At 42.8% G+C, this 26,943-nt stretch overlaps 1 protein-coding gene across 1 annotated transcript in view; it reads left to right on the plus strand.

The window, feature by feature from the left end:
- The first annotated feature begins 1,681 nt into the window (after positions 1-1,681).
- The window catches only part of LOC115027370 (formin), a 38,366-nt gene continuing 13,104 nt past the window's right edge, over positions 1,682-26,943 (plus strand). Inside the window, exons 1-13 of the mRNA XM_029460660.1 lie at positions 1,682-3,499; positions 3,650-4,373; positions 4,526-4,646; positions 6,155-6,216; positions 7,884-8,689; positions 10,927-11,068; positions 15,894-15,981; positions 19,282-19,343; positions 19,643-19,731; positions 20,478-20,607; positions 20,703-20,849; positions 20,964-21,023; positions 21,119-21,239. Of these exons, the coding sequence (XP_029316520.1) occupies positions 2,541-3,499; positions 3,650-4,373; positions 4,526-4,646; positions 6,155-6,216; positions 7,884-8,689; positions 10,927-11,068; positions 15,894-15,981; positions 19,282-19,343; positions 19,643-19,731; positions 20,478-20,607; positions 20,703-20,849; positions 20,964-21,023; positions 21,119-21,239 (3,511 nt within the window). The 5' untranslated portion in view covers positions 1,682-2,540. The remainder of the gene's footprint in view (positions 3,500-3,649; positions 4,374-4,525; positions 4,647-6,154; positions 6,217-7,883; positions 8,690-10,926; positions 11,069-15,893; positions 15,982-19,281; positions 19,344-19,642; positions 19,732-20,477; positions 20,608-20,702; positions 20,850-20,963; positions 21,024-21,118; positions 21,240-26,943) is intronic.

Consider the following 26,943-nt stretch of genomic DNA (forward strand, 5'->3'; position numbering starts at 1 on the left):
TAAGAGGTCATGTATTCTAATCTGTATACTGGGGTCTTAAGCCAAAACTGAGTGAGTTCACTCCACTCAAACCTCTTTCATTCAGAGCAAAGATGGGAAAATCTGTCCTTCTCCTGTGGCATTTTAGAACATTTTCTAGCCTTATTTTGAAAGGTTTAGGCTATTACGTGTAATTAGTGTGATTTTCTCTTTTTGTTATTGCGCAGAAGTTGCAACACAGGATATTTTGCTTGCCACACAGCATGTGATGTAATCCTACAGTAATGTGTGTCTTCTCAAGAAAAAAGCCTGCAGCAAACGTTGTTTGTGTCCAGGTGTGTGCAGGATTTAATTATGCTAATGTGTAGTATGCTGAAAGGGCTATCAAACAAAGTCGTATGATAGAATGATGTAAAAAAAAACTATTTCCATCTTTAAGTCTTTCCAGATTCCATCATGCTGTCTGGCAAAGACATTCATTCCTGTGGCAGATGAGGCAGATTACCTGGGTGTGGTTTTACGCGGTTATAGTAACAACACAAGCCCTGCATTCTTCTCCCAAGACAAAGTTAAGGCCCTGATTGAGAATAATCAGTTAACATACCAGCACAAAGGCCATGCAGTACATAATTAGACTCTGTATTGTTGTCAAAGTTACAGCCTCACATACTTCATACTTCATTGTCCCGTCATCCATTTTCACGTTGTTAGAAAGGCACACGCCTCTATTGCACATGATGTGTCCTCAGTGTATTGTACACACAAAGGGAGGGTTGTGACGATGACACAATCCACTTATGTGGGTTAGACTTAATAGCTGTTTCGATCTGTAGTCGCTACTCTTGCATAACTTTAATTCCTCTGCCACAGAAGCCCCCTTTCTATTTGTGGCTTTTTTCAGATGAAGGTGGAAAAAATACACCAATCCTAGGAAAATGCAATTACCAGTGGTATTTCACTTTGATGAGACAATTTTTAAGACATTTTCAACGTTAAATTAGAAAAGGGACAAATAAATACTTTTACAATAGTTTTCATCATTCATGCCGTTCTTTTGCTTGGTTTATTACGTCTATTTTCACCATTTTGAATCTTGAAAAATATCGATTTCTCCTATTTGTCTTCCAGTTGTGTTTCTTCAGCATCATGTAGCATCATAGTTAATAAATGATTGTAAGACATTGATCCTGTGTTGGGGGAGACAATAGTATTTGAACATTATTAAAACTGGATTAAAACTATTTGACGAGCAGCCTGTATGAGCTCTGCTCGGTCTGAAGGAATGCATTCACTGAGGGTGACCTTTGGTTGCTAAGGGCAACCACAGTCTGAAGAATGTTGTCCCAACACGTTCTTGACATTTATGATAAAAAATTGCTTCAAAGGTTTGAGCATGTTCAATCAATGAGATGAAACTGACACCAAGTTTTTCTGCTGTTTTATGTTCTCATTAGAAGTTTAGTTTTTCCCACACAGATTGCCTGTTAGCTTGTTAGCTAGCAAGCTTTTGAAACCTTTTTTTCTATAGAAGAATAGTGTCCTCTAAACCAAATTTCCAGCTTGAATCAAAACTGACAGGTAAGTCAGTTAGAAGGTACGTAAATCAAAATGTAATTTGTTTTCCTAACGGTTATGTCTGTGTTCATAAGCTGGTAATCACACATGTTAGCTTCTTAGCATGTTAGCTAGAGCTGGCTATGGCCAGGCTGACTAATCACCATGTCTTAAGCCCTGTATTGCAGTAGCTCACTGCTTAATGGTGCAATTCTGATCTAATGGACCTCAGCAGCTCTCCACCTGACCACAGACTGACTCCCCCTCTGTGTTTACTCTGTTACCTCCGCAGCCATTTTACGGAAGTGAACAGAGGTAATCAGACACCTGCAGTGCCAGGCTCTGCAGGTCCCCTCCCAAGAAGGGAGGAACCTGAAGGGAGGCGTCCCCAGACTGGGTAGACCAGTGAGACGCATTTTTTTCCAAACTGAGAGGCTTTTTTTTTCTCACACAACAGCACACAGGGGTTTCCTGTAAACTGAGAGACAAGTAGGCTACAAGACAGAGACAAACTAGAAGTACAGTTACGTTTTGAAGTCTAGACTGTTTACTGGCGCATAGAGAGGATAACCCACAACTTCATGGATACTACCGCTCAACTTGTCGGAGCAGTTGGGAATGCTTTTGTGAAAGGCAGGTGAACTCTGCTCTCCCAGGGAGATTACAGCAGGACGTGCTTCCAGCCACTGAACAGCTTGACTTCACTTGTAGCGTCATGGGAATCCTGCTCGCACAGAGGAGGCTGAACTGTACTACTGACAACTCGGTAGCAGTAGTAGACTTTATGTGATATTATGAAAGTCTACTACGTGGAACCGGTTTGCGTTTCACTAAACGGGAATACAGGATAGTGTTGTTGTAATTGACGCCCTCCTGGAGAAGGTAAGAGGAGCTGGGGAGATTTGTCCATACAAAGGCCTTTTGTCCCAAGCCAGCGGTAGAGGTGGAATCAAAGCGGCTTGGATAACTGGATGTGTCGACATTTTCATTGGACACTTTGAGCAAAGATGGAAAGTGCGACTAATAAGTCAGATGGACCTGGAAAACAGCCCACTACCTCCTTCCTGAATGTGTTCAGCAGTTTCTTCGGCCAAGATAGCTCTGTTTCAGAGTCGGCCATGCTGACCTCTTTCAAGGAGCTGTCTGATGAGAAGAACCCTCTTCCTGAAGGCGGTCAAACTACTGACAATGAGAACAAGCTCCAAGGGAGGGAAGATGTGCATCAGGATAATGTCACTGCTTCCTCTGACACAGGGCAGAGGCCTGAATCATTGGAAACATCCAAGGTGTCTGTCGACCAAGGTAAAGCAGCAGCTGGAGCCTCGGTTGACCCGGATCTGGTCCAGGTGACTAGGGTTGAAACGTATATTGACGATGAGGAAAATGAGGAGGAGGCCCGCAGCAGCAGTAGTCTGTCGGAGAAGCTTTCCACGGCGAGGGAGCCTAACTTACCTGAGGAGGAGGAGGATGAGGAGGCGGATAATACAGTGGAGCATGGTGATGGAGATGAGTTAGAAGATGCTGGTGAGGCAGAGGAAGAGTACCAAGTGCCTGTGTTTAGAACACACGGATTTAGGGAAAGATCCCGCATAGAAGCTATTTTATATTCAGACAGGTTCATCAACAGAACCGACGCTAGGAAAGTTCTGTTTTCCAAAAAGGCCGACGACTGCAGTCCTAAGGAGAGCACCACCACCGGGGCTTTGGATGTGGAAACATCGGGTGCTGGAGAGAATAGTAGAGACAATGTGGGAGCAGACAAGGGCAACAAGTTTGCTGGCTTAGATTGTTCTCTGCCTGTTCCCTCTATTATCGCCAGACATCTGGCTTTGGAGGACTCTGGTCATGATTCTGTCACAGCCTCTCCATTAAAGGAGGACTCTGATAGTACACAGAAGGAGAAGATGCATGAGAAAACGGCTGAGGCTGACGAGGGGACTGAGGAAGAACCTCACTCCAGCCAGGTGTCCTCCTCGGTTCCCTCCAGCCCTAAGACTCCTGAAGTTCCAGTCCAATCCTCCAGTCCAGAGGAGCAAACAGACTCTACTGGTGAAAAAACAAAAAAACTATCATCTGCACCTGAAGAGTCCCCAGGTGACAACCAACCAAGTACCAGTCCTGCCTCACAACGCACATCTGCTCCAAAGACACCAGCAACCAAAAACACACGACCTCCAGCTTCATCCGGTGTCCCCTCCTCCACTTCCTCCCCATCCAGGGGCACGGTGCTCTCTTCGCCCCCTTCCTTCCAGATGCCAGCTCTCTTCAGTGGGCTGCGGGTGCTGAAGAAAGGAGCAGTGGGGGAAGACAGGGAGTCTGTGTCGGAGATAAAGCAGAGCGAAAAGGATGCTGACCTTGCACTACTCAGCCTGAAGAAGACGGTAAACAAAGCCAAGCTCTTACCTGAGCAGAAGACGGCCTCTCCGGCCAAAAAACCCTCAGAGCCTAAACCTATTGGGGAAACTAAAAGCACTGTAATGGGACACCTCAGTCAGCTGCTCAACCTAGACAACCGCGATAAGACCAAAATGTCAGACGTCGGGCAGGATCCTGAACACGACAGAAAAGAGTCTGAGAATGGAGAAGAGGTTGTGGGAGAGAAGATTCAAGGCCAAGAAACCCCGACATCCACACCAGAGAAAAGGAAAACCTCAGACCTGGCCTACGAAACCTTCAGAAGCATCTTTGGCCCCAGACCTGTTAAAAAGGACAAAGATGAAGACCTGGATCTGGAAGCCGTGAGAAAGAAAATCAAGAATGACAAAGAAAGTCTGAAGTCTATTTTTGAGAGGGCCTCCAAATCCCCTGGCAACGACCTCCACAGTCCCACAGAGGCTATTGTATGAAACCAAAATTGTATTTCATCTTTATTTATTTATTAGAGATTTAAGTTTGTACAAAGATCGGGAAAAATTGACCAGGCAAATTGGTGTTCTATATTTGCATTGCCAGGGTCCACGCTGACGTTCTTGCACGTGTTTTCTCCCCACAGACGGAGGTCACGTCCCCTACAGACAGCGAGGACCGGACCCCAGGGCGTCTTCATGCCGTGTGGCCCCCACCCAAAACTAAAGAGGAGGAAGAGAAGGTGGGGCTCAAATACACCGAGGCAGGTAAGAACCGCAACGATCTTCACATCTAAAACCAGGAATGCTGACGGAGGATCATGCCGGTCACACTGACACACCTCAAGCTGATTGGCTTAGTGCATGAGGGTTGTTTGAAAGGAGATAAGAAATGCAGAGTCATCAGCAGGGTGTTATACATCCTTTAAATCAAATTAAGAAGACAGTGAGGTTGGGTCTGCTCCTTAACGCTGCTGTTGTGGTTGCTGTTCTGCGGCACCAGAGGATTGCATGTGTGGGTGTTATGGGGAAAAACATTTAATGTAATGAAGTATACTCTGGGCAGCACGCCATGTTCGGCCCACCTTGTACTCTAAAGGTGACACACAGATAGGTTAAAAACACAGACACTGCTGTGGATCCGCTGATTGAATTGCAAAGTAAAAAGCTTTCCTTTTCATGTTCTGGGTGCAGTGAAATTGTGTTGAACTAAAAGTGTACAGTGTGTAGCAACAGCGGTGAAACAGCTGTTGTGTGTTCTGTGTTGTGCAGCTTCATCCCTGAGAATAGATTAAGACTAAAGAGTGGATTATTCTGGAGATTGGTGCTCCACGATTACGCTTTGCTCTTAGATAAGAGAATAATGTCTGGAACTTCAGGAGCAAAAGTCCAGACTGTGAGCCATAAAGATCAACAGACACCTGTTTACCTTCATATCGTATGCATTTCTTTCAAACACGAGTACTGATTAAATGGTGTAAATAATTTACTATTAAGTGTAATTGCAGTAGTATTAATTGATTTTTAAGATCGGCCTTATTATAATCATTTACTCAGATTAATCATTGCTACAGTACAATGTTACTCATTACAGCGGCTATCTTATGTGTGGGTCTATCCTAATGCATCGGTCCCAAACAGGACCATCTTCCATATTTAATCTTGACTTTATTCTTTACATATTTATAAATACTGACAAATGTAAAACATTGGCCTCAAGCTCGACAGCCTAGTCCTCAAATACAATGAAATTAAAGCGTAACAGCAGGGTAACATAGGTTAAGTTATGATATTCAGTTCATCACCAGCATTGCAGTAAACATATAGAAAAGCTCAAAATGTTTTTTTAACTGACAAAGTTGGTCATGCTTTGCTTTATGTCTATCGTAGTCAAAAGTTGTACATGTACACATAATACTTTAACATCATGGGCGTTGGGGGATCTTTTCAGTTCGATGCCAGCGTCTTATTAGAACCAACTGATCAGCAGTTGTTATGTTAATGTTTTGCTTGGTTATTCATTTGAGCCAGCAGTATAATTTAAAACTGGTTGGTTAAGTTGTAAATATGGTCTTTTTTATAGAGAAAGTGATCCACCCTTCTCTAGAATCTTACCTCTAACATCAGTACATCTTGTTGTACAGTACATTATTTTTAAACGCAGGGCAATGAGCTGTGATTACTGAATTCAGTTTACACACTTACTAATAAATCAAAACTGCCAGCAGGATGAGTTTGTGTCGTCATACAAGTGTCCTTGTTCTGCCTTCTCTCAGAGCACCAGGCCGCCCTCTTGCAGCTGAAGAGAGAGTGCAAGGAAGATCTGGAGAGGATGCATGTAAGTTATCTGATCACTTTAGCAGACATGTTAACACACTGACTGAAAACGTATTACGCTCGGGAGAAAAAAAACTAGCCCACACTTCTCTGTAAAGGCAGATCAGTTAAAGAAAGATAAGTGAGGAAGTTCTGAGAAATATTAAACTGAAACAAACTAACAATTTGGATTTGTGAAATAAATTTTAGAAATACATTTGTGACACTAATTCATGTGTGTGAGACATTTAGTTAAATTTATAAGGCACTTTATATGTTAGAAAATCTAGTCTGACATAGCAGTTGACTCTCCTGAACACAAGATGGCACTAAGTAAGCATGAAATGTTCAAGTGCAGCAGCTGCTCCTGCTGCAAAACTCTGCTCAATGTTTCCCTACAGCAGTAGCAGCTTTAAGACGTCACAGGTTTGAGTATTCAGTATTGTGTATGAAATTTATTTTCATTGTACATTTTGAGTCAATCTGTCCATTAAGTTATATTTTTAGTTTTAGCTTTAAAGTTCATTTTGCACATTCATTCCCAGAGAAACAATATACAAAGGTTAAAATGAATCGGACTCAAATGTCTGTTAAATGTAGTGTGTATTCATAATGTAGAGATATTATATATAGAATTTAGCTGCAAACCTCCAGTACTCGGATGAGGCTCAGAATGGATAATATGCATAATACGGATTTTATATTTTATATTTGTAGTTTGAGATATTAGTTTTTAGCTTTATATAATTGCAATTTTAAATGTGGGTCTATTTTCAATTATGTGGTCTGTTTAGTATTGATGTCTTACTGTAATAGCAACAATTTAGTCTAATATAATTTTGATGGTCTATTTAGTGTTAGTGCCGAAATAAATCTGTGTTTTTATGAGCATGTGTTCATGCTAAAAGGTCAATAAACTATAATAAAACCAAATAATATATGCAGTGTTATGCAAAAGAAATCTAACTTAAGTGACCTAACATAAATATAGGGGCAAAATCATACATAACAATAAAACTGCATTTTATCATTTAACATTTTTTAAAAGAGTCCAGAATTGTATGTATAATTTTAAGATGTAAATAATAATATTACTTCCAAATGTCTTCCAAACACACAGCGTTCTGTGATGGACATCTCTTTTGCCTCCATTTTGATGGCTCATTCCAAATCCATTTTAAAAGAGCGTGGTTGTGGCCGTGTTACATCATTTGTACCACAGATAAATTGCTTTATGGACTGTTTCCTTGAAAAGTCTGACCTCAGAATTGGTTTCTCAGTCTGTCTGCTTAAAGCCTTTAATTTGACGTGGACCTTTTTGAATGACTGATGCTGACACTGAGGAACATGTCCTGCAGTCGCTCCTCAAGAAAGTGTGGGAACGTGCCTAATGGTATTTCTAAACTGAAAACAGGAACATGTGTAAAATGTGTTGCAAAACAATTTGCTTTCTGTATTAAATCAATACTTTGCTTTGGTGGGACTGTTTTTCATTGTTTGAAATGTCACATGAGAACTGGGTCACTGTAAGAGTCGGACTCCTTGGGGACAGATCTAATGGGAATGATGTTGAAAATGACATTGAAAAAAAAAAATATATATATATATATATTATTTTTTTATTATTATTAGTGACGGACGTTTCTGCGTTTGTTTTATCTTTGTCATTCCGCTTATGTTCCTTTACAGTCCGACTCTGAGCTTCAAATCTTCCAAATGCGAGGTGAGCATGCCGTCTCGATATCACACCTGGAAATAGCCATTGCTAAGATGCAAAGAGAACGGGGGTATAATGCAGGTCAGGAGCGGGGCGAGGTCCGTGACGCTGCTGTGTCCACAGCAGATGACCTGATCCCCAAGACCTACCGCACCGTGAGTATCCAGACGGACAGGGAGAGCTTCATCAAGAGCCCAGAGGGAGAAGGTGGTGGGCTCGCCCAAAGCCCCAACCAGAACGTGCCGAAAAAACTCAACTTGGACTCTATCGGGCTGAATCTTAAATCCGGACCGATCCCAGGGCCTCCTGGACCGCCCCCGCCACCTCCTCCTCCCCCACTCCCACCAGGCCTCACAGGACCACCACCACCACCACCACCACCACCTCCTCCTCCCCCTCTCCCACCAGGCCTCTCAGGACCACCACCTCCTCCTCCCCCTCTCCCACCAGGCCTCTCAGGACCACCACCACCACCTCCTCCTCCTCCTCCTCCCCCTTTGCCAGGCAACTCTGGAGCCCCGCTACCACCCCCTCCACCACCTCCACTCCCTGGAGGTGGTCCGCCGCCGCCACCACCTCCCCCACCCCCTCCTGGCCTACCTGGAGCTGGTCCACCTCCTCCCCCCCCTCCTCCAGGCAGTGGCATGCCACCTCCTCCCCCCATGGGGGGCTTCAGTTTCGTCCAGAAGGTGGAGAAGGCCCCACGGAAAATTGCCGTTGAGCCAGCCTGTCCCATGAAGCCTCTGTACTGGACCAGGATACAGATACAGGACAATAAGTATGTGGAAACACTGTAAGATTCACTCGTATTGCTCATAATGATAATTGCATTTGATTGCAATGTGTTTCTTATTTTCAGTGTTTTGGCCCTCAGTTCAGTTTGTAATAGTAACAATATACTCAGCAAGTTCATTGCAGAGATCTGGGAATGCGTCAGCATTGCTATGAAGAAGTCCAGCCGGACTAGAAACACGATCAGTCAGATGACCACAGTGGTTTTAAACAATACTCCAAATGTATTTAAAAGAGAAATCAAAGGCCAGGACTAGAATTGTCCTTTGTAACCCGGCAACACAGTTTACAGACTGACTTCCTGGTTCAATTTTCCAGATATCAGAAATGACTGGTGAGTGTCATGTTATTATAACTTATAAACATGATGGTCCAAATTACAAAACTAAGACCCAAATAGTAATAAAACAGAAAATTGCTAAAACATTAGTAGCACAAAACAGTCATATAATGGTAACTGATTTATACCCAAGGCTAGAGAAAGCCCAGGGCTACCAAAACCTCAGTTCACGTTTGTAACTGTTATTTATTACCCTAATAATTGACTGATGAAGTGATTGTTTTGGTGGATTACTGCAGGAGGTTATCAAAATGAGGTCTAATGGGGTCTTAGTTTAGCTCAGTTTAGAGAGATATCAAAGATATTCTTTGTGCACCACGCTCTCTTGTCTACTGGCCCTATTGCGATACTCTGTAATTGTAAGTGGATTATCCAGCCCATTTACAGTGGCTGTGGTTGTTGCCTCTGAGTGCCAGGCTTCCAGCTTTATGGCCTTGTATTTCCATGGCTGGATTAGCGGGGGAAACTGAGTTGTGGTTCGCACTTTCTCTCTCTGGCCAGCGCTGCCTGGAGGACGGACTGACTACACTACAGCAGTTTCATGTCGGCTATAAATTTAACTGTAAAGGGCCAAGTTAAGGGGCATTAAATGGGTCAGATGTTTAACTATAGCTGGATCAGCTGTGTGATCTCTGTTAATGGTGTGAGTTATGAGGGGGAGCAGTGTAAGGTTTGAAATGATGCCAGGTGTCTAAATGTAAGCCCAAACACAAAGTACGGTTGGCAGCACGCGACACAAACTGTCTTAGGAAGTTACGTAAAGAAAAGGGGAACGCAGCTTTAAGGGGGATTCAAACTCACTTAGTCATAATCCAGTCAATTAGAAAGTTGTCTTGCATGGAAATACTTCTTGGGGTTTGGATGTAGTTTTCTTTTCCAAACGAGTTTCCTGCACAGTTGGGAGTCGGAGGCTGTTCATTGGACTTTATTTTCCTCAGTCTCTCAGAAAGTAGTGCAAAATCAATTTTGGGACGGTACCATTATGTCTTCAACAGAAGACCTCTTGGCCGCCCCAGTTACATACTCTCACCACTGCAGTAGGAGGCCAACAGCATGCAGAAACAATTGGACATACTTGACCTTAATTGAGTCACTGGTAATGCAGTTGATTGTTCTGGTATTTAAGCCACGATAAGCCTGCAAGCGCTTGTGTTCGTGTGCCGTGTCCAGGTTCTCTTTCTCGGCTCGGGGAGATTGTCCTGCCAGTCTCATGAGATCACAGATCAGATGTAATGCGACGTGTGAAAAGACAATAGGAAAGCAGTACTTAGGCATGTGCAACATATTAGAGATGTCGTCATTCTAAAATCTTTCTTTTGAATAAGTTTATTTGTTAGTAAGCCTTCGTGTGTATATATTGATGTGCATTTTATTAATAGACTTAGGGAAGGAAAGCAGAGACAGATGTGATGTTAACGGCAACCAAGTACTTAAATCCTGAACATCCTCTTGACTTCAGACACCTCTTGTTCTTATTTCTTTTGTTTATTTCCACGTTACTCAGCAACTTCTGAAACACAACATCACCTCCCGTATTCTTGTTCATTTTCTGGGAATCTCCCCTAATTACAGAAACAAGTGCGTCTAAAAGTTTTGTTATTTTTATCACCTAGCTCATAAACAGTGCTTTTTAAAGTTGAGATTGCAGTAATTGCTGCCAAGTTTTTGCGGGACAGTGAAATGGAAAATGAAAAGCAATGGGCAGGTTGCATAAACATCAAATGAGCTTCCACAAATAGAACACACAATTTTGTTTATCACAAGGAAAGTGACCTCGCTGTTTCCAGCCTGCCCTGTGAGCCACTGTGAGTGTTCATGCATAGCTTTAAGTTTAAAACGGCATAAAATAGATCAGAACATAAAATCTTCACTTCATTTTCCAGCAACAACACACTCTGGGGTTCTCTGGAGGAACCAAACCTTGTCAACGCCAATGAGTTTGAGGATCTGTTCGCCAAGGCCACGCTGCAGCCGAAGAAGAAGCCCCTGTCTGACACCTATGAGAAGAAAGCCAAAACTAAGAAGGTAGATTCAGTTGCTCTACTCACTCCTCCTCGTATATCTTCTCATTTTCCCAGATGTCTATGTTGTTGTGTGTTTGCACTCTGCAGCCTCCTGAAGGTATTGTTAGTGTTGTTTCTTTTCAAGCTTCGTTTTAAAAAATGCTTTTTGTATGCATCCATGTTCAATAATAAATTGAAGAAAGAAATAACAAATAGTTAAACTGTGAAGAACCTCACCAGGTTCTCCTCCAGACTGTTGCCTCGAGGTTGCCAGGTCTTGCACTGGGCCAACACCAGCTATCAGTTTATGAGTTCACTCCCTTGTTTTTTTTTCTTCTTCTGTGCAAGCCAAGCTAACTGTGCAGGATTGCTATGTACAGTAGGTAGGCTTTAGAATTATGCCATTCTTTCCATTTGTGCAAGCTTCAAAGTTAGTTTTTTGACGATGAAAAGTGTGCTTTTGTGCCAGATTGATCTACCGTTCGCACACGCACACACTTGTTGATCTCTTGTCAAATGCTGCAACTCTGCACCTCAGCTGCAGCCAGCGCCACGTCAGCATCCTGGCTGCCCTCGAGGTCCTCACTGTGGCGTCCAAGCAGTTAAAAATCGGCCACTGCCCCAGACGCTCCCCTCTAAATCCATACACATCCCCTATTCTGATCAATTTGTCAAGGCTCCACTCTGCTCGTGTGTGTGTGTGTGTGTGTGTGTGTGTGTGTGTGTGTGTGTGTGTGTGTGTGTGTGTGTGTGTGTGTGTGTGTGTGTGTGTGTGTGTGTGTGTGTGTGTGTGTGTGTGTGTGTGTGTGTGTGTGTGTGTGTGTGTGTGTGTGTGTGTGTGTGTGTGTGTGTGTGTGTGTGTGTGTGTGTGTGTGTGTGTGTGTGTGTGTGTGTGTGTGTGTGTGTGTTCCTCTGTCCTTGTTCTCCATCCTTAGATCTCTCCGTTCAGTCTGGTCACTCTAAAGCGGCAAACTGTCCAACATTTGATCCAAGTCAGACAGCCACATCCAGACACAAATCTTGCCAACTGTCTCCTTCCTGGGCTTACATCACCCTGGAAGAGGTTTGACCCCACTAATGGAAACACTGTTGAGGCAAATTCATATCAATCCAAAAAAACCTCCATGTCCAACATGGCATTTGGACTTTTTCTTTAAATTTGTGACCCGTATGGTCTCCAGTTTAGATATTGTACACTGGCTGTGGTTGATATCTATGTTTAGACATTTTGTCCCCAGCCCTGTGATTAGACAGGATTCTTAGATTTAATATAAAGGTCTGTGTTTAGAGCCAGCGAGAGCATTCAGAGTCCAACTCTACGATTAAAGAGGGGAAGTGAATACGTGAAGGCATGGTTGTTTTCAGCCCGCTAACCAGTCCAAGTTGCTGGAAAGGTCGTCAAAATAAATAAAAAACTTGTTTACTTAATCATTTTTTATCCTTTGAAAGTTTATACTCTGAGTTAAAGGGAGAGAAATCATTTGAGAGAGAAATCATCTGAATCATCAGCTGATGATGGCTTCCAAGAAGTTCAGCTGGTTTACGGTTGGGAAAGAAAGGAAATGTAGAACGAGCAGAAAACGATTTCTTTGGGAGGAAGGGAAAAGAGCCGCTAGACACAAGGTGCTATGAGTCGAGAAGGAAGGGATCATAAAGGTGGACTTCTTTTACATTTTCAGCCAATGTCCAATCATTGTATGCCTAATTATGTGGTTAGCTGCTATTTGTTGTTACTTGTAGGGCTAACAATCATTTTCATTATTGATTATTCTACACATTCTTTATCTCAATTAATCAGTAGGATGTCAGTCTTGTATGAAAGCACAATGAATAACTTTGGACTAAGACTACTTTTTATTTCATTTTTGCTTAATAGAAGTCAATTCAAAAAGATGAATTGATTATCAAAATAGTTGACGATTAATTTTAAGACTTGTTTTTGTTCTTTTACTTCATTAATTGACGAATCGTTTCAGTTCATTTCTAATCTAAATTGTCACTGGAGATATTGAAGATTTTAATAAAAAAAAATACAATTGACTCAGTTAAAATGTTTTTCAGAATAACTAGAGATTGAATTTTGGGCAAAGTGACAGCTATTCCTCTCTAAGCATCCATGTGAATACTTGAGAGGTGCTGTCTTATTCTTCACATTTATAGCGAGGAACTTTATTCCTCCTAACTTGGAAATGTAATGTAGAGCATTCTTAGTGTGAGTCTAAAGTTTGATGGAGACCTGCCCATCCACAATCTGACCAGACAGTGTTCTCGGCGCGACGACCAATACCAGTGGACACTCGTGCAGACTACCTGCCTCCTGTTCTAATGTTGCCATTGAATCTGTGCATGTATTTGTTGTGTGTTCAATTACCTTGTTTGTTTGTTTCTCCTCGTGTTTGTGTGTGCGTCGACATGTGTACGTTCCGGTGTGCGTGCATCCATGTGCTTGAACGCACGTGTGTGTGATGACGGCACGTCATCCTCACGAGTCACTTGCTCAGAAAGTGTTGCCAGATCATGCTAACACCACGGCCCGGGGCTGTGTGCGCGGCGAGAGGAGATGAGTGTGAGGGAATGGAATGTGTGTGTACATTATGCATATGAGCCACTTCCCCGCTCTCCAACAACTCTACACGCCTAAAAGTTGAAACTCGGGGAATGCGGCCGATGCCTACATGAGTAAGATAATCTTTATCATGTGTTCCATAGAAAAATCAAAGCTCTTGTTTACTCTGGACCCCTCCTCTCACTGCTGATTAGCATATCAAAGCGGAGGAGATGACATGGATGAGAGCTCTCCCACCGGAGCAGACCGGACTGGACTGTAGTGTAATTGCAGGCATGTGGCTCCGCTCGACTGGCGAGAGGAGGCAAAGAAGACAGGGCACCTATAGGAGTGGGGGGGGTGGGGTGCGGAGAGGATGGGCATGTCGGTGCATTCTTGATTGAGGAATTAGAAGGGAGGGAGAGATGGATGAAGATGAGGAAATCAATCGAGCTAAATGTGCTGTTGAGTTTGTATGCGAGCACAAAAACTGCAATTTCCTGTACCCACATAAATCAAACGTGTATCAAGTTTATCGCCTTAAACAAACAGCAGCTTTAACCGGTTTATGGGAATGACTTATGAGCCATCATAGTGCGTTTATTGAAGACATTTTTTAAGCTCTGGCTGTGACGTGGGAGAGTGGGCGTAAGATTAACACGGCTGGGGTTGCTGAGTGTATCGTAGCTGGTTATTGATGTGAAGTCTTGATCCAGTTGTTATTGTAACATCTGCCTGGGTGATTCCAGACAGATAGTCAGACAGACAGTCACCGCGGAGCAGGCTGGCTGCTCAGCCGTGGTTGTGTAAACTATCCTCTCAGCTCCGAACCAGCATGCCCCTGCCCACCTCGCCTAACATCAGCCACCTGCTTCAGCTCAAACTGCTCACACTCCCAGTGTCTCCCTCCATCATTTTGTTTATTTTCTTAGGCTGCTCTCTTTTTCCTCTCTTTTTTCTTCTTTTTTTTTTTTTTTTTTTTTTTTTTCAAGCATCCACCGCAATTTCAAATGAAAGCATTTTTTTTCTCCACAGGAGGGAGCCGTCAGCTATTGGTGTCTACCTGTCTCAGCATCAGCATCACGCGGCTCTCTCCGCTTCCCCCGATCTGTTTTTTGCATGTCTGAAACCAAGCATCCAGCATCAGTTGTCTTTTCTCATTAGCGTAACTGTTTAGGCTAATTGGCGAGTTCTGCAGCCACAGTGAGCAGGGAAGGGTTCCTGGGCTGCTTTTAGTGTGGCCCGTCCAAAGTGGTTAATTAGAGGTGTTGGGAAAGCCTGGTACTCAGCCGTCTCAAGTCCCCAGAGTGGGAGATCCCCAGTGATCCAGGTAATAGAGCTGGAAGCAGCATGGCACCCACTAACGCCCTGTAATGCAATACCCACTTCTAAGGCTTCTGCTCTCCAGCTCCCACTGGACGGCCCAGTAGCCGACAACGCCATAATACCTAATGAAGAAGCCTGACACATTAACTTTTAGAGCGGGGCTTTACCTTGCCAAAACTCTCTCTGGCTTTACGGCTAATTCAGTCATAAGTAATTGTGACCATGTGTACGCACAAATAAAAATCCTGTGAATTTATAGTTTGTTATAAAAGCTTGCTCTTCTAGACTGTCCTTTTATGGTGCCACTTTTGCCTTTGTACTTTCACTGCGACTTGATATTTTTTGATTATATCTCACACATGTTCTTCGGTAAACTGGAGGAGGTGCTTTTCTGTTTGACTTTGTCAAGTTACATCAATGAGGGAGCAAAGTGTGTCCCGACTTTGTGTGTTTGCGGCGTAGTTCCCAGTCGTTTGCATCACGATGATGGGTTGTGGCAATGTGTGTTGATTAGTCTGGTTGTTTGGGTCAACCCGGATGATTCCCAGGCTGCTCAGGCTAACCGGGGCTTCGGGCTTTCTGCCTCGCTCATCATCTATCATCTGCTTCCACAGCCGGGGGATTTTCAACCGGCCTCTCGTTGCAAAAATTAACTTTTTATTTGTTCGTTTTTGAATAACAGAATTGATGACGAACAGAGTTGAGAAGAAATCTGGTGGTATAATTTGGAGTGAAGGTTTAGTAATTAAATGTAGCATTAGATGAAATTTGAAACCAACATCATACAATATGGTTTTAATGTACATAAATGATGTTGTTCTCTTCTAAATAATGAGCCACTGTACTGTATAATTCATTTAAGATTTGGCAATAAGCTTAAGCCTTAACTAAAATGCAGACTGTGGGGTTTACACTGAATCCCACTAATACTCTTGCAGTATAATAACGGGAATTATTTTGTTTTCTGTTTTTCCAGATTATCAAGCTGCTGGATGGGAAGCGTTCACAAGCAGTCGGCATCCTCATATCGAGCCTGCATCTGGAGATGAAGGACATTCAGCATGGTGAAAAAATACTTTATGTCTGTTCAACATATCGAGAAGCTTGCACACACTATGATAAGAGATTGATTCAACAGCAATAAACTAAATGTACAGTCCAGTTTAACAATAAATTAAAGATGACTCCAGGTGAAATGCAGATGGTTACTTTTTAGAGATGAGATAGTGAACGCTGTAGCAGAGAATATTTTCCAACCTCTTGACAGCCTACTAATTTCTAACTAGAGACACTTTTTTTTATAATAATTTTAGTTTCAAGTGGAACATGGATTACTTTTCCAGTTACCACGATGGGAAAGAAAATGCCTCGATTTGTCCAAATGTGAGATGGCATAAAAGCAGCCCTTAAATCCCTCCTGCATTGGTTGTGTGTGTGTGTGTGTGTGTGTGTGTGTGTGTGTGTGTGTGTGTGTGTGTGTGTGTGTGTGTGTGTGTGTGTGTGTGTGTGTGTGTGTGTGTGTGTGTGTGTGTGTGTGTGTGTGTGTGTGTGTGTGTGTGCATAATGTGTGTGTGTGTGTGTGCATAATGTGTGTGTGTGTGTGTGTGCAATAATGTGTGTTGGGGACAGCGTAGATGGGCCAGGAATTGGTCCTGTCCCGGGATTGTGGCGGAGAGAGCCTGCCGCCTGCTAGTCTGAGCATGCGGCCAGCAGATCTGTTTATTGTAGCCAGTGACGGTTTCCACAAGCCTAATGGGACTGACACCCCACTAATGATCTAAGCATGTACAAAACCACCTTCCACAGTTAGCAGACACTACGCTACCACATAAAACCACCTCAAACACAAGCCAAACAGCACATAGCACCAGGACTCCTATTATGTTTAGATTTTTTTTTTTCTCCTTTCCCTTCAATCCTTCTCTCTCTGTTCCAGTGTCAGTTTGTAGAGGAGGTTTGGTAAAACACCCAGCATGAGGCTGCTTCCTTGTGCCTTTTTTTTAATGGTGTTTGTATGTGAAATGGACAATTTTGAATCTGACAATGAAGGACAGCGCCTTAATAAGCACTTCTAAGGGCTCCAGTCCCTGGCCTCGCCTGCTTGCCTCCCCTTTGTTGCCAAATTAAAAGGACATGGGACATGTAATGTAATTAGAGCTACTAGGGAGGGAGGGAGGGAGGGGAGTAGAGAAGGTAGCACTCTGGTTGAGGGAGAAAGGGGGTCAACTGCACTGGGGGACCTCAAGGGCCACCATGGTTCAAGGGCAAAGGGAGGCTCTCCCCCACAAACCACCTCACCACACACACATACACATGTTCACACACCACACATGCCCTTCCACACCAAAGTTGATGAGTGAAAAGTGGAAGGAGAGGGTGTGAGGCGGTTGGTAGGCCGGCTTTGATCTGTCGGTGTGGAGAGATATCCGGCTCCCCTCGGATCAGAGTGCTCCTGTGCACACTGGAGCAGGCCCCCCTTTGGTGTGTGATTGACGGCTGCATGGCTGAGGGACTGAATAATCCACTCTAATAAGATGTAGGAAATGGACCTCCAGCGTTCTCTCTGATCCAGACATTGGGACCACATTGACAGCTTCTTTGCAACAGGAACAGCTGGGAACCAGAATGCAGAGTATTACCTTGTTAGATGGAAGCAGTGTGTGATTGAAAATACTAGGGTTGTGTTGTTAAAATAGTTTAATTTACTTGTGCCAGTAAGATACATGATGCATGATACCGATACCAAAAACTGTACTTTTTTACACTGCTTTAAACATGATTTTCTACCCGAAACCTTTTTCAAAAACGACATTCTTTAATGTTTTAAGTACCGTAGGCTACACACATTTGTGTAGAATTGACTACATTTTTATTTGAATTTGAATTTAAATTAACAACATGAAATAGCACATTCCAACTCTTAAAAATGAAACACTAAAATACATCCTTTCTCAGTTCAACACACTCTTACTTAGTCTGGCATGACCAGTAATTTATGGAGGCTAATGTTAGCAAAAGTTTGCTATATTTTACTTTTGTAACTGACATTGTGCTGCTGCTGTTGAAATAAGTTTTTTACCATTTTCTGTCATGAACAACTGTCACTTGTTGCCACAGTGGCTGTTATTTATCATACAATACCATTTTACCATTATTCTGATGTTTATAAGAGCTAATGTAATGCTAGCTTATGTTAGCAGACTTGTGCGATGACATTAATGAAGTCAGTTTGTGAATTTTCTCTAATTGTGCTATGGTTATTGTACTATTTATAGTCCTGCTGTAATTGTCACCTGTGGCTGTTATTCAAAAGTTACATAGTTTCCCTTTAAGTATTTCTTGCTAATAATTAGTTTTGGACACTTTTTGATACTGGTAGCTGAAATCACAATATGATCTCTAATCAGAAAGTATGGAGGTTTGAGCCTTTCTAACACTGAATACATGTATGTTACTGCATCCGTTCTTGGGGATGTTTTGTCACAGTGAGTGACTGATGTAAGAGCAGTAGGTAATGTGCAGCCCTCCTCAGCTGACTCCAACCAGACAACTGTCAGCTAATCCGGCAGCGCTGGAGCCATCCCTCCCATCGTGTCCTCCTCCCTCACTTAAGCCATAAACCTGTGACACCTCTCGGCCACAGAACAGGAGTCACTTTCTCTGTTTGCCTTCCCTGCACACTTTCCTTTTTACTGTTTGAGTCAAGCTATGTCAAGCATGTAGGCAAAGTAGGATAAGAAACGTCCTCTTTTTTCATGTAATTTCTCAGTTTTTTAAGTCAAAATCATGATCTTTGTCAGCCTTTATTTAGCCCCTACTGCATCCAATTGTTTTCTCGCTTGACTCACCTTCTCCAGCCTTACTTCATTACAATCAGCTGGGGTTGTTCTATCTGTGAGCCCAGAGGTTAGACAGGCTCTCTGTTTTGAGCCAGTGTTGGCCCAAGCATCCTTGGTTTTAGACCCAATCTGACCTCCATATATCTGCACAGCCTAGCCACATTCCTGGCTTCACCACCTCAAGCTAATATTCCTTTTTTAGGTACATAATTTAACTACATGGTAATTGAATGATGTGTTGATGTTTTTGGTGCACACACACAATTGGCACGCTGGTTTTAGTTAAACATTGCTCTTTTAGTTTTATTCTCAATTCGCAATATATATTATGTCTTACATAGCCACAGATATAATGTTTTATTAACCAAAGTTTGACAAAATTACGAGGGCTATCACGAGTTTACGGTCTGAAAAACAAGTTTGTTCTTCAAGCATTGGCAACACTTAAAAGGAAGCATGCTTTGGCCAAAGAACTTATTCATTTATAAGACTGACTGCTTATAATGAATATTTTTACTGTTCCAGCTGTTCTTACTGTGGACAACTCTGTGGTGGATTTGGAGACCATTGAGGCTTTATATGAAAATGTAAGTATGAAGGAGCAATCTGTCGAGGGTAATAAAAAAATAAATTAAAAAAGGCTGGAAAGTTATCGGACGGCTTTAAAGAAAAATAGAGAAAATATTAGTTTACTGCTACAAATTGGTTTTACTACAGTATGTTATGCTATTATTATCAGTCCAAATATGTCTTATTGTGTAGCACTGCAACCATTGCAGTAACTATTCAGATTTCTACTGAATGTCATTTTCTTACTGAACATATTCAGCTGTGTTGAATATACTTTATTAATACATTTATTCATATTTTGTGTTTTTCGTTCCAGAGGGCCACCAGTGATGAGATGGTCAAGATAACGAAACATTATGAGGACTCTAAAGAAGATGAAGTCAAACTGCTGGACAAACCTGAACAGTAAGATCACTTCTTCAGAAATGTTTTATAAAATGTTTTAATACTCCGCAAAGAAAATTATACATTCATAAATCATGATAAACCCTCTGGTATTTGTCATGTACATTTAAGGTGGGTTTAGGTATTGAGTTTGGCCACACATTGGGGAATAATGTGTCTATTCCCTCTTAAGTCTTTATTTATTTTTTATAAAGTCTTCTCCAACTTTGTGTGTGTGCAAACATATATGCATTAATGGACATTGCTTTAGTAGTTCCTGTGAGGGTTAATTAGTCCGCGCCAGTTAACGAGGCATGGACCCAGCGATGCTGCTCGGCCTGGCCTTCCTATTTCCATGTTTGACCAGAGCTGTCACTACGGCTGCCCGAGTCATCCCTACTCAGTGTCTACCTCCATCAGCCGGGCCTAATCACACAGGATGTTACCGCTCCGCTCCCCTCTGACACGGCACTGTTTACATAAGTCGTCCCGCATCAGGCTGGAGCTACCTTTGATCAACCTCTGTGCGCCGCTCATTGCTCTACCTCCACCCGACCCCGCAGACCTTTCAAACCCAGCCGAGCAGCACCGCTCATGACTATCAGCTGCCTGTGCACAGCAACATTGACTCAGCCGGCCTGAATGGGGAAGCACAGCCTGCCAAGGACCCAAAATAGTTCTTCCTGTTAGACATTTTGTTTAATTCTGTCATAACACATCACCCCCCATTCTCTTCCACCACCTCCTCCTCCTCTTTTGTTTTCCAGGTTTCTCTATGAGCTCTCCCAGATTCCCGACTTTGCGGGCCGAGCCCACTGCATCATCTTCCAGTCGGTATTCCTCGATACCATCTCCTCCATCCGTCGCAAGGTGGAGATCATCTCCAATGTCAGCAAAGTAAGAACACCCCCGTCAACAAGCAGTGCTTCAGAAAAGTGTCATTTAGCTGCGTGTGTGTTTACTAACCCAACGACCGTGTGTATCTGTATCAGGAGCTGTTAGAGAATAATAGCTTGCGAGAGGTGTTGGGTCTTGTTCTGGCCTTTGGGAACTATATGAACGGAGGCAACAGGACAAGAGGTCAGGCTGATGGCTTCGGACTGGAGATCCTCCCCAAACTAAAGGACGTCAAGAGCAGGGTAACTCAATCGTACACAGAAAATCTGCCATAATTCCCTGGTAAATGTTAAACAATGAAATCAGAGTGATACTGTATATTAAAATGTAAAGTAAAATTGGCATTTCTTTCTCAGGACAATCGTATGAACCTGGTGGATTATGTTGTTTTGTATTACCTTCGTAATTTCGACAAGGTAAGGCACTGTCAATCAAATTCACACAATATTACACTCCTAAAACATGTGTCACTCATCACTCCTAAACCTTTTTGTTTGATCCACTCTTCCAGGACGCCGGAACAGAAAAGAGTGTGTTCCCTATGCCGGAGCCTCAGGATTTCTTCCAGGCTGCTCAGGTTAAGTTTGAGGACCTCACCAAGGACATCAGGAAACTAAAAAAAGATCTGACTGGTAGGACATGCCCTGTTGTATATTCATTTCCACTGTGGATATCGAGGCTTAAGCCGCACACCACATTGCATTTTTGTGCTTCGGTCACATTTGTGTCATTGTAAATCAGTCAGTGTGATTGTATACAGTACCATCTTTCACCAGCGCAGTGTGAATGTAAATGTTCATCCCCATGTTCTCTTCCTGCCCTGTGCAGAGAAGGGTTGGGGGTGTATTGAGCACCCTTGAATGGCCTGAGGGCTGGCTTTTTCCCAGTTTCCAGACATTGTATCTCCTAACAGCCGTGTCATCATAACACCACAACCTCTCAAGTTTCAGGACCAGTGACAGAGCGTCTGCCCAAAGAATCATCTACATTTCTTTCTTCTAGAGCAGAAGTAAAATCTCCAAAACGCAAATTGCAGCTCATTGATGCATCATCAGAATGATAACTGGTGGATAGAAATGTAAAGCGTGTCTTTGGTGTTCTGTGCTCAAAGTGTCGTGGGCGCCGAGCCACTCGGTAACCCAGCCAGCCAGTCTTGGCCAAGGCCATGCGGAGGTTAAAGGCGATGCCCCCCAGTGCCCCTGGTGTCTGTGGTTATTTAAATCAACCAATAATACGGCATATGAAAGCAATTAGATATGCTCGGCAGCTCTCCCCTACGTTTTTTAGATCGCTGTTAAAGCTCTCTCCTCTCTGACCCGGGGGAAAAATACAAAGAGTCTACTCAAGTACCCAGACCCACCTCAAGCTGTCACTCATTTATTAGGAAAAATGGAAGACCTGAAGACAATAAATGCAACATAAGGGCCCTCGTATTTGATCTCTGCTGCAGCACAGTCTGGCACAGTAGTCCTCGGGGTATTAGCATCACAAGGCGAGCGTTGGATTCTGGATGTTTGGCGAGCTCCACCTCTGACTCCCACCAATTTTATCCTCTCCAGCCGCCAGGAATAAATATTTATGCCGGGCTATTATAAACCAGCCTAAAGAAAGCAAGTGGTCTTAATTATAACGCTAACACAGATCACTTCCATCCACATTGTGAATTGTGTCTGACACCGAGAGGCTAACACTGAGTCACACTTACTCGCTCTGTTCGACTGAGACGAGCGAGGCTGTCTGCCCCTTCACCTGATCCTGAGGTGGCGACTGCCGTGGTCGGCGGTGTCTCGCCCTCCAGGCTTGGGTCAAAGGTCAGGAGACTCTGTGCCGCTAATGGTCTCTCTTAGCTAAGCCTCCTCATCAGGCAGCATCAATGGGTGCTTCTCTCATACAAATCTTAGCATACTGTATTTAAATTTGTACAGGAGTGTGTTTGCGGACGCTTTGCTGCGTGTGTGTGTGTGTGTGTGTGTGTGTGTGTGTGTGTGTGTGTGTGTGCGTGTGCGTGTGCGTCGTGGAGTCATCAGTGATGCTCAGGAGCGGGTCCCCAATCTTTGGCTGCCTTTCTTCTTCACTGGCTTGTGCAGAAACATGATCCTCTTTTGATGGGGCTTCCTGTTTGGGGAGAGGGTGATGACCTCTCTGTGTGCTCCTCTCAGGGGGAGAGGGATGAGTGGGAGGCCACGACGACCCAAACCTACTGTAGGACTCTCGGCGCCCATAAGGACAAATATCTTCTATTCTGTGTCGGTCTCAAATCATGTATAGTAGTATAATTAGAGCCCAGCACCCAAACCAAACATGTTTATCTTTTAAAATCCTGTACAACTTCACGAGGACTTGCTAATCAAACTTGAAGTTGTATTTTCAGACCAGTGAGTACCTACATAAAGATCCCTTTAACTGCCGCATAATTGGACTGGACAGAGAGGCAGGGACGCTACTGAATGAAATAGGATCAAATAAAAAGAAACAGTCAGAGCTCATTTGCTGCTCAGGGGAGTTTAGTGTTTCATAGAAGGCCTGGCCCAGGTTAGGCATCCATCACTGTGGCAAATCAAGACAGTGTTCTGATTTTAAATGGCCTTTAATGTCAGGTTCAGGCGGGGCCTTTAGCCTGAGGTCTGTTTTATGACGGAGGCTCCGCTCGGAACGGCATGTGTGAAGTCGGCGTGCTGCGGTACAGTCACTGCTCGTCGGACCAAATAACACTAAAGTAAGGCGAAATGTTGGGATGATTGTCAATGATTTGTTGCAAAAGGCGTGTACCTCAATTATGAATCAAATCCGTCCACATTCTTTTGCTAACTTTTATAAAAATGTTGATCAAAACTATTTTTATTAGAGGTAATTTTACCAAACAAGACTCCTCCCATATTGAGCGAGTATGACTATTATAGATAAGTATTGTCCTGACTAAACCATAGTGTTTAGGCAGCACCGGAGAGACTTTGATGCTCCCTGCATCCACATTTGAACAAGAGTTAATGCTCCACCTCGTATTCAAAGTGCCGCCTGATGTTTCTACCTGTCAGCACAGTATTCTCCGGCAAAGATTTACGAGAAGGGTTATAGTTTGATGGAACCGGGTTGATTTATTAGGAGGGGAAATGGGAGAGAGTGTCTTACCTTCTTTCCCTACAGAGGCAGTCTCCTGGCTGGCCTTGGGGAGGGGGGATGGCAGGATTCATCCCGTAGAAGGGGGAGCTGGAAGGCTGACAGTTTGCTGGGTTCGGAGATGATTGGGGATCAGTGAGAGAATTCACTTTCCAGGTATAAATAACAAGAAGATGCCAGGGCTGCAGCACTGTACTCTCTGAACCTCCTGAAAAATATTTCAAATGAATTATTGCATGGCAATGGCAACTGATCTTTTCTTTAACAATGTGCAAATACATCATCATGTGTTTCTCTTTTTCTGCTAGTGTTCTCCCACAGTGTTTACTTTTGATAATGATCCAGTGCTACAGAGACAGGAGGTGGCGGGGCATTTCTTAGACAGAAACATTCATCACACCGCTAGTTTGCTCATCTTGTGGTGTTCCGCAGGCTCCCCATCTACTGGTTAAGCTGTTTTGCTCTAATCCACACTCACACAGTTGTGCATTGTCTTGGTGTTCTGTGATTTCCTGGTAGCTGCAGTGGGGGCTCTTGCTCACTGCGGTAAAATCATAAGTACATATTGACATCAAAGTCACCCTTTTTTGTTTGTTTTTTGCAAACCGCACAGGGTAAATCCTGGAGCAGAAGTCTGGCCTTTTTGTTTGTTTTCCTTCCAGTTCGCTCCACCACCGCCCCCATTTACCCACAGCTGTTGTCATTATTACACAATAGCTGGTTGACTCCTCCTGTCGGATATGATGGATTTGGCTATGATTCCTCTGGAGATGGAGAAGCATATGCAAGTGTTGCTTGAGTGCCACAAAATACAAGCTCTGGTTCAGTATGTGTATTCACTCATACTGTACCTGTGGCTGCACATGGAAGCTCAAATCCGTGTCAGGAACAGCTCTAATTTCCTCTGCTGGTTTAACACAGTCCATAAAAACATGTGTTAATCAATCTGGTGATGTCCAGCAGGACGCTGTTTTTTTTTTTTTACAAAATTCACAGTCAGTGATGTCTTGATGGATAATACATTAGCACCCCAGAGCCAAAGATGCTGAGTCCACTGCCTGTGATCTCATCTGTTTTCCCCTCGTAGTAACAGTGGAAGGGCTTTAAAGATCGTTGCTGTGGCTCCCATCATGATCCTGTCTGTGTGTCTGCGGTGGAAAACTTGTCCTCTGTGGCTTCATGACCTGACAGAGAGCCTGACGGGACACACAGTACGACACCGAGGGGCGACACTGTAGTGTAGTCGTTGTTGTAAATTGGAAAATCCGCTTTGTTTTTACAGACGTTATATTAACTAAGACCATCTATGATTTACTTATGACCTATTGTATATAGGATTTATATAAGTTATTTAGTGTACATGTATGTAATTATTGTCTGACTTGGCTGATTCATTTGTGTATCAGAATGATCATTCAATTTTTTAATACTATATAATTAGTTAATAATAGGAAATCTATATGCATAATACAGGTTTGATTAGTTAAAATAGTAATTATGTTTAATTCTAACTTAAATCACTCTATCGCTGACTATTTGTTTTTCTTTTGCTGATTATTTCACTTCCAATTTGACGAATAATAATATCAATTCAGCAAAGCAATAATTATGTTGTCAGATACAGTATATCTATATATGCATTTAGATTATGAGTCATAATGTTAATTTAAGATATCTGTTTGTTTGTTTTGTAGAAAGGTCTAAGGGCTTATGCTTATCTTGTTATGACGCCTTTGCAATAAATTATATGCTTTTTTTTTTTTTTTACACGACACACTTGGTCCAAAGAAAAACACAAAATAATAATAATAATAATAATAATAATAATAATAATAAATAAATAAGTATTAATAATAGTAATACACCAAAGCAGAAATCATGTACAATTTGTTGAATACAAATAAAACACTTTCTCAAAAACGTTTTACTTATGAAAATACTCTTTTTCATTTCAAAATACTTACTAATACTAAGAAAAGGTGTAATACATAAAAACACAATCGCATCACCACAACTTTCTCTTTTGCTGAATCGGATCTCTCTTAACGTTCACTGTTCATTCACACACCCTTTGGCTTTATTTGTCACCAGAATAATAAATATTTCAGGCAAAGGCCCGTAAGGTCTTCCGTCTAACATGATACAGTGCCAGTCGTTTACTCGCAGGAGAACCCTCCTCTTGAAAAAATTAAATCCTCATCATCACTCCAAGACAATGTCTCAAACTGCAGCTTTGAGTTTTTATTCTTTACAGCTGTTGTGTATTTGTGGGCGGCCTTCTTGCGGCCTTTGCTGTCTGGACCACATTTGGAAGAGAGCCGCCTTTTTAAATTGTAGACTTGCTGTTTTGAACACTGTGTTAATGTGTCCTTTTGAGTTGGGGGGATTTCTGGTAAGGAAACGTGGTTTGTCCAAACAGGATATTATGGTCATGTTTGTATGCTTGCTTTTTTCTGTTTTTCTTTATTTAGATCACTGCCGGCTCTCACTATCAAAGAAGTGTTTCTCGAATCCGGACTGTGAGGCTGCATGTAGTTTACTCCTCGTGTTTTCTGTCTGATTTACCAAGACAGCCAATTAAATGCAAGATGTATTGGACTGAGTTCACCGAGCTGCAGGTGCAGCGGCTCCGCGTGCAAACGTAGGCGAGCCAAAGTCGGATCTAAAAAGCTGTGAAGTGAGACAGCGGCCAGACCTGTTAATGCGCTTGTTGTGTTGCGGCACTATTACGCTATGCACTCATAAGCAAGTTAAGGTATTTATTGCAGCCATTAATGACTTGCAGATTGGAGGAATGTGCCAATATTTGTTTCAGCAGGCGTCTGTGTGTGTGTATGGTAACAGGCTTGCAGTCGAGAGGTTCGGCTGGAACACGCTCAGTCACGGCAGTTTCCTCTGAGCTCGTGTGAGTTGGCTCATTTGGCACAAAGCCCGTCCACAAACAGCAAACACATCTGCTGCACTCACATGGACACATATAGGTCTGAGGGCAGAATACAAAGTGGAGATGTGTCTCCATACACCTTACACAGCAAGAAATAAGACGGTTACAGAGAGAAGATCAATGTAGAATATGCGACACAAAATGTGTTTTTGGATTAAAATATAAAGTTGGATGTGTTCGTCTTTTTTACTTTAATGAACAGCCTAAGCTTGTTTCAAGTGATCTCATCTTTCTCTTCACTACGTTTTCATGAACCTAATTCCACAGTGTTTAAA

Source organism: Cottoperca gobio, chromosome 22, assembly GCF_900634415.1.
Source record: "Cottoperca gobio chromosome 22, fCotGob3.1, whole genome shotgun sequence".
NCBI classification, from domain to species: Eukaryota; Metazoa; Chordata; class Actinopteri; order Perciformes; family Bovichtidae; genus Cottoperca; species Cottoperca gobio.